This window comes from Orbicella franksi, chromosome 8, assembly GCF_964199315.1.
Source record: "Orbicella franksi chromosome 8, jaOrbFran1.1, whole genome shotgun sequence".
Classification (NCBI taxonomy): domain Eukaryota; kingdom Metazoa; phylum Cnidaria; class Anthozoa; order Scleractinia; family Merulinidae; genus Orbicella; species Orbicella franksi.
The window spans coordinates 16,934,472-16,949,031 of NC_138152.1; the positions used below are offsets into that span (position 1 = coordinate 16,934,472).

The following is a 14,560-nucleotide window of genomic DNA, read 5'->3' on the forward strand; positions in this document are numbered from 1 at the left end:
GGTCGAGATTTAAAACTGTCAAGTGATGTTGTTTGACAAAGCTCTTCAGGTAGGCCATTCCAGAGTTTCGGAGCTGCTGCTGAAAGTGATCTGGCCCCCAATGTTGGAAACATCTTACCCTTGGGATGGGCCAATAAGAGCTTACCAGTAGACCTAAGATTAAATCAGGTAAATGAGTTGGTGATTAGTGGAACGCTGTTCCCTCAAAAGGAGTGTCATAAGCGAAAATGGATGTCTCCTGAATGTGGTGCGGAGAATCAGATCGACCATATGGCATTTAGCAAGAGAAGGAGGAGTTCGCTGCAGGATGTTCGTGTCAAGCGTGGGGCAGATGCTGGGTCAGATCACCAACTGCTGCTGGCAAAAGTCAGGCTAAAGATTGCCATAGTAAAAAAGGGGAAACTGGCACAGTGCGTAAGCTGAGAGATCCAGAGGTAAGAGACATGTTCAAGCTGACGCTACACAGCAGATTTGAGGGTCTGCAGCAGTTGGTTGAGGAGGAACTGCCTGGGGAGGATGAGTGGAGGCAGAACGAGCAAAGCTACGTGGAGATCTGTGAAATGGTGCTGGGTCGGGCAAAGGCAAATAGGAAAGAGTGGATCAGTAAGGAGACCTGGTGAGGTAAAAAATGCTATGAACATGGCCAGGACGAGAAAGAAGAGGAGGGATGCGAGTAAAAGGTACCAGGAGCTGAATAGGGAGGTGAAGGGAACCTGTAGGAGGGTTTATGTGGAGTCGGACCGAGAGGGCTGAGAAAGGTGGAAAGAGGGGTGATATGAAGACTTTGTACGAAATCACAACGAGGCTGAGTGGGAGGTTTCAGAGTACATGTAAGCCGGTGAGAAATGTTACAGGCCTGTTGGTGAGGACGGTGGAAGAAAAGATGCACCGGTGGAGGGAGCACTTTGAAAGAGTGATTAAACACGAGGCGCCGCCCAATCCGCCGGCGGTAGAGCCAAGCGACGAACTAAACATCAGGACAGGTCGCATTACACGTTCTGAGATCAAGAACCCCATGAAGAAGTTAAAGAATGCGAAGGCAGCACGATGTGACAATATACCCATTACCAGAGGCAATTTAGGCTGGGGGTTAAGTGTCAGAGTTCTTTTGGACCTCAGCAACCAGATATGGAGTAAAGAGCAGATACCAGAGGAGAGAAAGAAAGGTTTGCTAATCAAGCTGCCAAAGAAAGGCGATCCGAGCCACTGTAAAAACTGGCATGGCCTCACGCTTTTGAACATGGCAAGTAAGGTGCTCTGCAGAGTGATCTTAGAGCGTATCACGACGGCACTGGATGAAAACTCCCAGAGGAACAAGCGGGGTTTCGAGCTGGTGGAAGCTGTACGGACCAAATAGCGACACCGAGGATTATTGTGGAACAAAGCATTGAGTGGCAGTCCTCCTTGTACATCAACTTTATAGATTTCGAGAAGGCTTTCGATTGCATCAGCAAAGAGGTGTTGTGGCGGTTGCTGCGCCACTACGAGATTCCCGTCTAGATAGTTACCATCATCAGAGCTCTTTATGAGCTCTTTTCTGCGCAAGTGGTACATAATGGATAGACAGGCGTCAGACAAGGCTGCCTGCTATCTCTCTTGTTGTTTCTTGTTGTCCTTCATTAGGAAACCAGGATAGCGTTTGGCAGGAGCCGTGGTATCCAGTGGTCCTTCACGACATCTTTGGAAAGACCTTGACTTCGCTGATGATCTGGCCCTACCGCCGCACAGAGTGCAGGACATGAGAGATAAGGCACAGGCCTTAAAAGGAGCAAGGTGCAAATGTAGGCCTGAACATCACTGCTACAAAGACAAAGCTGATGCGTATCTGTGCCAAACGCGGCGATGGTGTATCGATCGAAGGGGAGCAGATCGAGGAGGTGAACGAATTGACGTACCTCAGCAGCATTGTAAGTACGAAGGGAGGTACTGATGAGGACATCCAGGCACGCATTGGGACAACTAAGACCAAGTTGAGCGTATTTGGGTCAAATGTGCAAGTTTCGGCTCCTGTATAGTTCTGAAACTTGGAGACTGACCAAGGGATTGAAGCAGAAGTTGCAGGTGTTCATCAACACGAGGCTGAGGAACAACTTGCGGATTTGGTGGCGTAGACGAATACGCAGTGAGGAGCTTCGGAGACAAGCAGGACAGCGACCGGTAGATCAGGAGATTAGGCAAAGAGCTTGGGGTTGGATTGGCCACACGCTGAGGAGACGAGACAGACAGCCAAGAGGGCCGTGGAGTGGAACCCACAGGGGAAGCGCAAGAGAGGCAGATCCAGCACACCTGGAGTCGCACAAAAATGGCAGAGTTGGAGGAAAGACAGCTCACTTGGCAGGGAGCGAAACGCACTCTCAAAGTAGGATCAGGTGGCGGGCACTTGTGGACGACCTACAGGAAGTTAGGTCCATCAGGAACTAAGAGGGTTGAGTGAGTGAGTGATAAACTAGGGCTCTTTCGAACAACAGAGGGCAACGAGAGACTGCGAATAGTCTATTCCTTTCCTTTCTATGATCTTTTATGATCATTATGTGATGAATAATGCCTAGTGCCGATGGTAAATCATATTCATCTCTCAGGCTGCTGATGGAGAATATTGTCTTGTGAATGATGTCTACTGACAAATGTCTAGTGATAGTGAATAATGTCTCACTCATCCCCATAGCGTCCCATAGTTATTGTGCTATACTGACTCGATTTCCAGACCTGCTTCAGCCTCGCAAAGATTTATCTTGCTTTGCTGAGCCTATTGCGGATGTCACTGCTGGCGCCAAGATAGTTGAAAGTGTCCACAAACTCTAGATTGTGCTCTCAAACTCTGATAGGTTCCGCCACTCTGTTCCCACATACATAACCCTCGATTTATCACAGTTAATTACCATTCTGACTTGTAGACTACGAGTGGTCCCTCTTTCGCTTAGTCCGTCGTGCGTGACACGAAAGAAAACTGCGAGAAAAAAATAGCCGCGCGAAATCCTGGGGGCGAGGAGCGTGCGAAAGGAGGGACTACCGCCTAAGCCTAAGAGTTTCAATTATGCGTTGCTCTCACAACGCAAAACTGTGATTGGCTTATGTTAGGAACGTTGACAACGCGTCGTCAACATTCGAGATACGCGCGACGTCTTGCAGGAATGTTTTGGAACCGGAGCAAATCAAAGCGTTGGAATCGCGCTTCGCAAGCCGTGGCCGTGATGTTCTTGCGAATCTGTCAACAGGCTTTTGAAATATTTAAATTTGTCAAGTGTGTGTGATAACAGAGCTATGTCATCGGCACAGTCAAGGTCCTCAAGCGTTGGGAGCAAGTCGGCATCATATCCCTCTGGCCTGATCCTCCCTGGTACTTTGCAACACTCAAACGTAGGGCTGATAACACACAGTTTTGACGTACCCCGGACGTTGCCATTCTGAGCATTTTTCGATGATATTCCTGAGAACAAATATCTGGTTATAATTAGTGCACCTCTGCCCTTCAAAAACCAGATTGTTCGTTCCTAACAGCCTGTCGACTACTAATGCTATGCGGTCAATGATGATCTTGTAGAAAATGTTGCTTGGAACAGATAACAGTGTTATTCCCCTCCGGTTGCTCCAGTTAGAGAAAGCACCCTTCTTAGGTATCTTGATGATGAACACCTCGATCCAGTCAAGTAAAACCTCGTTATCCCATATCTCAGTGAGGTGCTTTTCCGTTCTTCAACGCTAATTAATGCTGGGTTTAACTAACGACGGAGTCCAAGGCGGAGCTGGAGTCGTACGAGAGCTTATGACCTAGTGAAAATCGAAAATCGGGGTGTTAAGCGGAGTCAAAAGCTCGACGGAATCGGACTCGGAAGAATCAGAACGTTTCCATTAACCTAATTTCTTCCGATTCCCTTTACGATTCCGTTTACGATTCCGTTGCTTATGATCCAGTGAAAACTAGATTGTGAGTCGAAAGCAGAAGCGGAAGAACCAACCAACCACAAGGCCTGGTGTCTGCTTCCAACTCCGGCAATCTAGCTTTCACGAGTACGTAAGCTAGTGGCGGTGGAAGATGACTAGTGATGGTGAATGATGTCTACTGATGGTAAATTATGACTAGTAATGGTGAATGACGACTAGTGAAAGTGGATGATGACTACTGATGGTGAGTGATGTCTAGTGATGGTGGACGACAACTAGTGATGGTGAATGATGACTAGTGAAAGTGGATGATGACTAGTGATGGTGAGTGATGTCTAGTGATGGTGGACGACGACTAGTGATGGTGAATGATGTCTAGTGATGGTGAATGATGACTAGTGATGGTGTATAATGACTACTGATGGTGAATGATGACTAGTGATGGTGAATGATGACTAGTGAAAGTGGATGATGACTAGTGATGGTGAGTGATGTCTAGTGATGGTGGACGACGACTAGTGATGGTGAATGATGTCTAGTGATGGTGAATGATGACTAGTGATGGTGTATAATGACTACTGATGGTGAATGATGACTAGTGATGGTGAATGATGACTAGTGAAAGTGGATGATGACTAGTGATGGTGAGTGATGTCTAGCGATGGTGAACGACGACTAGTAATGGTGAATGATGTCTAGTGATGGTGAATGATGACTAGTGAAAGTGGATGATGACTAGTGATGGTGAATGATGTCTAGTGATGGTGGACGACGACTAGTGATGGTGAATGATGTCTAGTGATGGTGAATGATGACTAGTGATGGTGAATGATGACTAGTGATGGTGTATAAAGACTAGTGATGGTGAATGATGACTAGTGATGGTGAATGATGTCCAGCGATGGTGAATGATGACTACTGATGGTGAATGATGTCTAGTGATGGTGGATGATGTCTAGTGATGGTGAATGATGACTAGTGATGGTGAATGATGACTAGTGATGGTGGATGATGTCTGGTGATGGTGAATGATGTCTAGTGATGGTGGATGATGACTAGTGATGGTGAATGACGACTAGTGATGGTGGATGATGTCTAGTGATGGTGAATGATGTCCAGTGATGGTGAATGATGACAGTGATGGTGGATGATGTCTAGTGATGGTGGACGACGACTAGTGATCGTGAATGATGACTAGTGATGGTGAATGATGACTAGTGATGGTGAATGACGACTAGTGATGGTGGACGATGTCTAGTGATGGTGAATGATGTCCAGTGATGGGAATGATGACAGTGATGGTGGATGATGTCTAGTGATGGTGGACGACGACTAGTGATCGTGAATGATGACTAGTGATGGTGAATGATGACTAGTGATGGTGAATGATGACTAGTGATGGTGAATGATGACTAGTGATGGTGTATGCTGACTAGTGATGGTTAATGATGTCTAGTGATGGTGAATGATGACTAGTGATGGTGAATGATGTCCAGTGATGGTGAATGATGACTAGTGATGGTGAATGATGTCTAGTGATGGTGAATGATGTCTAGTGATGATGAATGATGACTAGTGATGGTAAATGATGTCTAGTGATGGTGAATGATGTCTAGTGATGGTAAATGATGACTAGTGATGGTGAATGATGTCCAGTGATGGTGAATGATGACTAGTGATGGTGAGTGATGTCTAGTGATGGTGTATGATGACTAGTGATGGTGAATGATGTCTAGTGATGGTGGATGATGTCCAGTGATGGTGAATGATGACTAGTGATGGTGAATGATGACTAGTGATGGTGAATGATGACAAGTGATGGTGAATGATGTCTAGTAATGGTGAATGATGTCTAACAATGGTGAATGATGTCTAGTGATGGTGTATGATGACTAGTGAGGGTGAATGATGTCTAGTGATGGTGGAAGATGTCCAGTGATGGTGAATGATGACTAGTGATGGTGAATGATGACTAGTGATGGTGAATGATGTCCAGTGATGGTGAAAGATGACTAGTGATGGTGGATGATGCCTAGTGATGGTGGATGATGTCTAGGGATGGTGAAAGATGCCTACTGATGGTGAATGATGACTAGTGATGGTGGATGATGATTAGTGATGGTGAATGATGTCTAGTGATGGTGAATGATGACTAGTGATGGTGGATGATGTCTGATGATAGTGAATGATGACTAGTGATAGTGAACGATGCCTAGTGATGGTGGATGATGTCTAGTGATCGTGAATGATGTCCAGTGATGGTGAATGATGACTAGTGATGGTGGATGATGACTAGTGATGGTGAATGATGTCTAGTAATGGTGAATGATGACTAGTGATGGTAAATGATGACTATTGATGGTGAATGATGTCTAGTGATGGTGAATGATGTCTAGTGATGGTGAATGATGACTAGTGATGGTGGATGATGTCTAGTGGTGGTGAATGCTGACTAGTGATGCTGAATGATGCCTACTGATGGTGGATGATGTCTAGTGATGGTGAATGATGTCCGGTGATGGTGAATGATGACTAGTGATGGTGGATGATGTCTAGTGATGGTGAATGATGTCCACTGATGGTAAATGATGACTAGTGATGGTGGATGATGACTAGTGATGGTGAATGATGTCTAGTGATGGTGGATGATGACTAGTGATGGTGAATGATGACTAGTGATGGTAAATGATGACTAGTGATGGTGAATGATGCCTAGTGATGGTGGATGATGTCTAGTGATGGTGAATGATGTCCAGTGATGGTGAATGATGACTAGTGATGGTGGATGATAACTAGTGATGGTGAATGATGTCTAGTGATGGTGAATGATGTCCAGGTTTTGTAGGGTTGTATTTGGACTGAATGCATCACCCTTTTTATTGAATGCTACACTCCGACATCATGTCAAAAGGTATGAAATTTCGGACCCAAGGTTTGTAGCTAAGTTGTTGGATTCGTTTTATGTTGATGATTTTGTTGGTGGTGGAGCGACATCACAGGAAGGTATGGAGTTGTACCAGAAGACTCAGAGTCGAATGGCCGAAGGAGGTTTCAAACTCAGGAAATGGCTGACAAATGATTCACAGGTAAGGGCCAAAATGGCAACAAAAACCCAGATTGGTGATAAACAAGATGTGGTGACAGAGGAAGACATCAGTTATGCTAAGTCTTCTGTGGGCATGAAGTTGGGAAACAAGGGCCAGAAGGTGTTAGGATGCGAGTGGGATTACGAAGCTGATGTCATCACTCTTGATCTGACGTTGATTGCGCAGCGTGCCGAAGGCTTACCTGCCACTAAGCGGAATACATTAAGGCTACTAGCAGGAGTCTATGACCCCTTGGGACTTATTAGTCCGGTTACAGTGAGTGTCAAGGTTATATTCCAAGAGATCTGTCGTCAGAAGTGTGGATGGCACGAACAGCTGGAGGGAGGGGTCAAGAAGGGCGTGGAAGATTGGATTAAGGGCCTCATTGACTGTCATAGGATTGATGTAAAACGCTGTGTTTATGACCACCCTCATGAGGAGGTGGAGGAGTGCTCACTGCATGGGTTCGCAGATGCAAGTAAGAAGGCCTACTGTGGTGTGGTGTACCTTGTTTATAGAACCCAGGTAGGTAGATATGTACGAATGTTGACTTCAAAGACAAGAGTGGCACCCTTGAAGGAGCTGTCAATTCCAAGGCTAGAGCTTATGGCTGCACTTATACTAGTGAAACTTATGGTCAATGTTGAAGGTGCTCTTGCCTCGCAGCAGAGTGTTAAACGTTCGAAACTGTGGCTGGACAGTCAGACTGCCTTGTTCTGGATTATGAACAGAGGGGAATGGAAACAATTTGTCAAGCACCGTGTGAACGAAATTTTGAAGCTGAGTGACAATGAAGATTGGAGGTACTGTCCAAGTCGAGAGAACCCTGCGGACATTGGGTCGAGAGGAATGTCTGCATCCGGTTTAAAGCAGAATGTATTGTGGTGGCAAGGTCCTGCTTGGTTAACAGAGTAAGAAGAGAGTTGGCCTTCAGAGGGATCAGTGTCACCTACCACTGAAAGTCAAGAACAAGAGAGGACGACCAGCATCCTTGTGACCCGAACTGATCTGGTTGTGGGGATAGACAAAGTCATTGAAATTGACAAGTACAGTTGCATAAGGATGGTTTTGAGAGTGACAGCGTGGCTTAAACGGTTTTGCTTCAATGTGGCCAAGAAGACAAAGTCAGAGAGGAAGCATGGACCGCTATCCTTGCAAGAGCTGACGGAGGCAGAGATTGACTGGATAAAAGCAGCACAAAGAGAGTTAAAGTGTCAAGAGAACTACAAGCAGCTTTCTAACAAGTTTGGTCTTACTGAAGACAGTAAGGGTGTGATAAGATGCAAGGGACGGCTAGAGTATGCTGATTTGCCTGCGGAAGCGAAGGAGCCAATAATTTTACCCAAAGACCACCACCTGACATTCCTAGAAATTGAAAGATGTCACAAGAAGGTCCTTCACTGTGGAGTGAAGAGTACTCTTGCAGAACTGCGCACCAAATTCTGGGTTCCCAAGGGGAGACAAGTTGGGAAGAAGATATTGTCCCGGTGCGTGACATGCAAGAAGTGGGAGGGTACAGCATTTACCCAACCAGCGACTGCGAGTTTACCAGAATTTAGGGTCAATCCGGCCCCGCCCTTCTCAAAGGTTGGGGTAGATTTTGCTGGGCCAATGTATGTCAAAGGACGAGGTAAGCAGTTAAAGAAGGTTTATGTCTGCTTATTCTCATGCTGTGTTACTCGGGCACTGCACTTGGACTTAGTGGAAGATCTCTCGACTCCTACATTTCTGAGGTGTCTGAGGAAGTTCACCGCGCGAAAAGGAACTCCCACCTTGATCGTGTCTGATAATGCAAAGACGTTCAAAGGAGCAGAGAGAGAGAGAGATACGCACACTTTTTCGACATCCTGAGGTAAGAGCAGAACTAGAAAACAAAGGTATCGAGTGGCGTTTCAACGTAGCAAAGGCCCCATGGTGGGGAGGGTTCTTCGAAAGGATGGTGAAAAGCGTTAAACGATGCTTGAGAAAGGTCATTGGAAATGCAAGACTTTCCTTTGACGAGATGTTGACAGTCCTTGTGGAGGTTGAAGGTACCCTTAATTCAAGGCCCCTGACTTACGATGACAACAACCCATCAGAGGAGGTTCTTACCCCATCCCATTTGATACATGGAAGAAGGATTCAGTCATTGCCAGAGGTACTAGAGTCAGAGGAAGAGTTTCGAGAAAGTAGTGCAACATATACCAGCAGGCACAAGTACCTGACTAAGAAGCTGCAACATTTTTGGAAGAGGTGGCAACGGGAATATTTAACTGCCTTACGGGAGAGTCATGAAAACAAAACTGCTGCGAAAGGAAGATCGCCTAAGGAAGGAGATGTCGTGGTAGTACATGAAGATGGAGTGAAGAGAGGCCTCTGGAAGATGGGAGTGGTAGAAGGGTTGATTTGTGGACGCGACAAAGATGTAAGAGGGGCACATTTGAGGGTAATCACCAAAGGGAGGGATGTTCATATAACTAGGCCTGTTCAGAAATTGTATCCGATTGAAGTTCATGCTGGGTCGAATGCAGGTAAGAGACAAGACAGAAATCGAGCGCAACCAGCAAATTTGCAATGGAGCAGTCGGCCTCGCAGAGTGGCAGCTTTGGATGCGGCTAGAAGGATAAGCAGCCTGGCAAATCAAAAAAACGACTGACCTTGTGGCTGTATTCTTGACTCATACAAGTCAAGAGGGGGGAGAGTGTCCGAAATCCGTAGTTGGCGTTACGCATTGCGTTACGCGTAGAAGTACGTATCTGGTCACGTGCTTAGCTTCAAGTTAATTGACAGATGAGTCATGTGCTTGAGACTGAGAATGTTGGAGATGTTGATTGTGAATGAGAGAGAAAAGCACGAGTGTTTCAAAAAGATTGTTTACCTTGATAGTTCAAGATTATACCGAGATTGTGAAGATATACAGTCCTCAGATTGAAGGAAATAAAGATTGTGAAGTCCTCATATGTGTGGATTTCTCACAACCATCACTACTCATCATTCACCATCACTAGTCATCATTCACCATCACTAGTCATCATTTACCATCACTACACATCATTCACCATCACTAACATCATCCACCATCACTAGACATCATTCACCATCACTAGTCATCATTCATCATCACTAGACATCATTCACCATCACTAGACATCCTTCACCATCACTAGACATCATTCATCATCACTAGACATCATTTACCATCACCATCACTAGTCATCATTCACCATTACTAGACATCATTCACCATCACTAGTCATCATCCACCATCACTAGTCATCATTTACCATCACTGGACATCATTCACCATCACTAGCCATCATTCACCATCACTAGGCATCATTCACCATCACTAGTCATCATCCACCTTCTTGTGAATTTCTAGGAATGTCAGGTGGTGGTCTTTGGGTAAAATTATTGGCTCCTTCGCTTCCGCAGGCAAATCAGCATACTCTAGCCGTCCCTTGCATCTTATCACACCCTTACTGTCTTCAGTAAGACCAAACTTGTTAGAAAGCTGCTTGTAGTTCTCTTGACACTTTAACTCTCTTTGTGCTGCTTTTATCCAGTCAATCTCTGCCTCCGTCAGCTCTTGCAAGGATAGCGGTCCATGCTTCCTCTCTGACTTTGTCTTCTTGGCCACATTGAAGCAAAACCGTTTAAGCCACGCTGTCACTCTCAAAACCATCCTTATGCAACTGTACTTGTCAATTTCAATGACTTTGTCTATCCCCACAACCAGATCAGTTCGGGTCACAAGGATGCTGGTCGTCCTCTCTTGTTCTTGACTTTCAGTGGTAGGTGACACTGATCCCTCTGAAGGCCAACTCTCTTCTTACTCTGTTAACCAAGCAGGACCTTGCCACCACAATACATTCTGCTTTAAACCGGATGCAGACATTCCTCTCGACCCAATGTCCGCAGGGTTCTCTCGACTTGGACAGTACCTCCAATCTTCATTGTCACTCAGCTTCAAAATTTCGTTCACACGGTGCTTGACAAATTGTTTCCATTCCCCTCTGTTCATAATCCAGAACAAGGCAGTCTGACTGTCCAGCCACAGTTTCGAACGTTTAACACTCTGCTGCGAGGCAAGAGCACCTTCAACATTGACCATAAGTTTCACTAGTATAAGTGCAGCCATAAGCTCTAGCCTTGGAATTGACAGCTCCTTCAAGGGTGCCACTCTTGTCTTTGAAGTCAACATTCGTACATATCTACCTACCTGGGTTCTATAAACAAGGTACACCACACCACAGTAGGCCTTCTTACTTGCATCTGCGAACCCATGCAGTGAGCACTCCTCCACCTCCTCATGAGGGTGGTCATAAACACAGTGTTTTACATCAATCCTATGACAGTCAATGAGGCCCTTAATCCAATCTTCCACGCCCTTCTTGACCCCTCCCTCCAGCTGTTCGTGCCATCCACACTTCTGACGACAGATCTCTTGGAATATAACCTTGACACTCACTGTAACCGGACTAATAAGTCCCAAGGGGTCATAGACTCCTGCTAGTAGCCTTAATGTATTCCGCTTAGTGGCAGGTAAGCCTTCGGCACGCTGCGCAATCAACGTCAGATCAAGAGTGATGACATCAGCTTCGTAATCCCACTCGCATCCTAACACCTTCTGGCCCTTGCTTCCCAACTTCATGCCCACAGAAGACTTAGCATAACTGATGTCTTCCTCTGTCACCACATCTTGTTTATCACCAATCTGGGTTTTTGTTGCCATTTTGGCCCTTACCTGTGAATCATTTGTCAGCCATTTCCTGAGTTTGAAACCTCCTTCGGCCATTCGACTCTGAGTCTTCTGGTACAACTCCATACCTTCCTGTGATGTCGCTCCACCACCAACAAAATCATCAACATAAAACGAATCCAACAACTTAGCTACAAACCTTGGGTCCGAAATTTCATACCTTTTGACATGATGTCGGAGTGTAGCATTCAATAAAAAGGGTGATGCATTCAGTCCAAATACAACCCTACAAAACCTGTAGACAACAACTTGCGACAAATCAGGGGGTTTCTCCACCCACAAGAAACGCAGACAATCTCTATCCTCTGGGTCAACTTCCACATTTAAAAAAGCCTTTTCAATATCCCCTACCAGGACCACTCTCTGTTCCCTGAATTGAAGCAAAATGTTGTAAAGCAAGGGGGTCAGAGGGGGTCCAACATGCAAACAATCATTCAAACATGCGACACTCTTACTTTCTTTCGAGGAAGCATCATATACCACTCTTACCTTGGTAGTAGCTGACTCTTGGCGAACAACTGCTTGGTGAGGCAAGTAATGAATCCTGGGGGCCTTTTCCAACTCTGCTACCTTTTCTATCACCCCCACTCGTAGCTGGTCTTCTATGATGTTCCCATACTCCTTGAGAATCTCAGGATCCTTCTCTAGTCTTCGCATCTGAGTTTTAAGACGATACAGACTGGTTCCATAATTACTGGGAAGTTCCGGGTGCCCCTCCTTCCAAGGTAAGCGAACAGAGTATCTGGTCCCATTGAATGAGATGCTATTTTCAAATGACTCATGAACCTGGTCAGTAATCTCTCTAATACCCAGTGTCTCCAGATCCCACAATCTTCCAACATCTTCTAGACTTTCTTGCTCTTCAACAGAGCTTGCAATGAAATTTATCTGGGTGAAGTGTACATCACTACATGTGTCTTGGCCCTTCATGGACCCTGACAAGACCCACCCCAACTCCGTTTCTACAGCAACGGGCTCGTCAAACTTACCCCTAATTGTGCACCCTTTCTGAAAATGCCACAAGTAGTCTGCCCCAATCAATACATCTATAACCATCTCATCCCTTCCCTTACTTACATCAGAGAACCAAATCCCTTTCAAGTGGGGGTAATCAGATTTTACTAATTCTACATGGGTATTTGGTATACTAGAAATTTCTGGAACTACGTATGCCTCCATGTTAATGAAACTCTCCCCCCCTATAGGACTCACCTTGACTTGGACGACGTCCCTTAGCTTCATATCCCTTGAGCGTTGCCCAAATGTACTTATTGCAAGCCAGTCTTGCCTGGTTACAGGAAGCCGCGCAAGCCGAGCAACTCCAGCTGTGACAAAGGAACGATGACTGCCGGCATCAAACAAAACTCTAACCCTCAGTGGATGACCCTCCCCGGTGATGACTGCACAGGCAGTCTGTAGGGCTACACGGTCTCCCGCACCAACATGAAAACTACTGGGGCTAGTAGTGGTAGGGTTAGCCTCTGGTCTAACTTCAAATTCACTGACTGCTGGCTTATCCTGCTTATCACAAATTGAAATGTGGTGGGACCGCCCACACTTGTTACATAATTCAATCGACTTACAATCTCGGGCTCGGTGCCCCCTGTGCAAACATTTGAAACATCTACCGTACTTAACTAAAATGGTCTTACGTGCATTCACATCGCTCACTTTCTTACAGTTCGCTGGTGCGTGTCTCCCAAGGCAAAACGCACAGTTCTCAACTTCCTGCTTTGTGTGAAATGTGTTGCTGTCTCTCCTGTTCTGCGTATTTCCACCCGAGGACACTGCATAGTAATGGTCCTCCCTCAGTTCCAACTCCTTTAAAAACGCGCTCAACAATTCCTCCATCGACCAGTTCAGAAAGTCGGCTCCCCTCGTGATGGTCAGGCGAAATGCTTCGGGCAGCTTTTGCAAAACGGCGGGGACTACCACTGCTGCGAAGGTAGTTTCATCCACTCCGAGCGCCTTGAGACCTCTAAAATGAGCGCCGCAACTGTCGTATAGTTTCCTCAAACCAGTTGTATCTTTATCGCTGAACACCGGCGCTAAATTTAGCAAGTCATTCACATGAGCACGCTGTATGGCAGTTTCCTTTCCGTACTTCTTCTTCAAAACATCAACAGCGGCCGCATAGTTCGCTGCTGTCAAGGAGAATCCCGCGATGGTTGATCTGGCCGGTTCAGTGACTAAACTTCGCAAGTAGGAGAATTTGTCAACGGTCGTGAGGCCTTCGTTTTGGTCGATGGCGCTTTCGAAAGCGTCCTAAAATTCTTGCCATTCTTGGATCTTCCCGTGAAATTTCCTTACTTCAAGTTTGGGGAGTCTTGCTTTCGCCTTGCTTTGCTGAGGGATTCCTGACGCCATGTTTGAATGAACTTGAGCGGGCGGTGACAAAGCACTCGGCTGAACTATCGGCGGTGGCGGATCAAATTTACTCATCATTTCTTCCATTCTCATCACGATTTCGTTCAATTCTGCTCTCACTCCATCACTGTTCTCAATTTCTTTCTCGATACGCTCTTCGACATCCTCGGCCGTTCCACTTGCAATAAGGTCAATTATTTGGTCATCTAATGTTTTGAGTGACTCTATCTTCAGTCGCATCGACTGAATTGATTCTTTCAACCAGAATTTATCCACTGGATTTTCTTCATCACTCAGCCTGTCTTTCAAACGATTAAGAAGTTTCGTCGCAGATCCTCTATGAGCAGCTCTGATTTTAACTTTCTTCGCTATGGCGTCGGCGACCGACATATTTTCAGTCCGCGCACGTGGTCAATCTTGTCGACGTCTTCAAGCTCGATAATCCGGCTCGAAGGACCACTGTGTTAGAAATCCACACATATGA

At 45.9% G+C, this 14,560-nt stretch overlaps 5 protein-coding genes and 1 pseudogene across 5 annotated transcripts in view; 4 read left to right on the plus strand and 2 right to left on the minus strand.

Moving 5' to 3' along the window:
* The window catches only part of LOC145494196 (uncharacterized), a 1,113-nt gene extending 493 nt beyond the window's left edge, over positions 1-620 (plus strand). Inside the window, exons 2-3 of the mRNA XM_081473652.1 lie at positions 50-168; positions 282-620. Coding sequence (XP_081329778.1) covers positions 50-168; positions 282-620 — 458 coding nt within the window. The remainder of the gene's footprint in view (positions 1-49; positions 169-281) is intronic.
* The window catches only part of LOC145494442 (uncharacterized), a 9,560-nt gene extending 860 nt beyond the window's left edge, over positions 1-8,700 (plus strand). The window contains exons 1-2 of the mRNA XM_081473916.1: positions 1-6,930; positions 8,616-8,700. The exon at positions 1-6,930 is cut by the window's left edge and continues 860 nt beyond it. Of these exons, the coding sequence (XP_081330042.1) occupies positions 728-1,357 (630 nt within the window). The 5' untranslated portion in view covers positions 1-727 and the 3' untranslated portion in view covers positions 1,358-6,930; positions 8,616-8,700. The remainder of the gene's footprint in view (positions 6,931-8,615) is intronic.
* On the plus strand, positions 6,711-7,883 carry LOC145494197 (uncharacterized). Its single transcript, XM_081473653.1, has one exon. It carries the CDS (start codon positions 6,711-6,713, stop codon positions 7,881-7,883), a length of 1,173 nt encoding a protein of 390 aa, XP_081329779.1.
* Positions 8,031-9,840, plus strand: LOC145494441 (uncharacterized; annotated as a pseudogene).
* Positions 9,841-10,296: 456 nt separating this feature from the next.
* On the minus strand, positions 10,297-10,632 carry LOC145494198 (uncharacterized). Its single transcript, XM_081473654.1, has one exon. The coding sequence runs from the start codon at positions 10,630-10,632 to the stop codon at positions 10,297-10,299; it is 336 nt and encodes a 111-aa protein (XP_081329780.1).
* A 138-nt stretch (positions 10,633-10,770) lies between these two features.
* On the minus strand, positions 10,771-13,707 carry LOC145494440 (uncharacterized). The gene has a single exon (XM_081473914.1). It carries the CDS (start codon positions 13,558-13,560, stop codon positions 10,780-10,782), a length of 2,781 nt encoding a protein of 926 aa, XP_081330040.1. The 5' UTR covers positions 13,561-13,707; the 3' UTR covers positions 10,771-10,779.
* Positions 13,708-14,560: the final 853 nt, after the last annotated feature.

Coding starts and splice junctions, on each gene's coding strand:
- LOC145494197 (XM_081473653.1), top strand. CDS start 6,711: ATGTCCAGGTTTTGTAGGGTTGTATTTGGACTGAATGCATCACCCTTT.
- LOC145494198 (XM_081473654.1), bottom strand. CDS start 10,632: ATGGTTTTGAGAGTGACAGCGTGGCTTAAACGGTTTTGCTTCAATGTG.
- LOC145494440 (XM_081473914.1), bottom strand. CDS start 13,560: ATGGAGGAATTGTTGAGCGCGTTTTTAAAGGAGTTGGAACTGAGGGAG.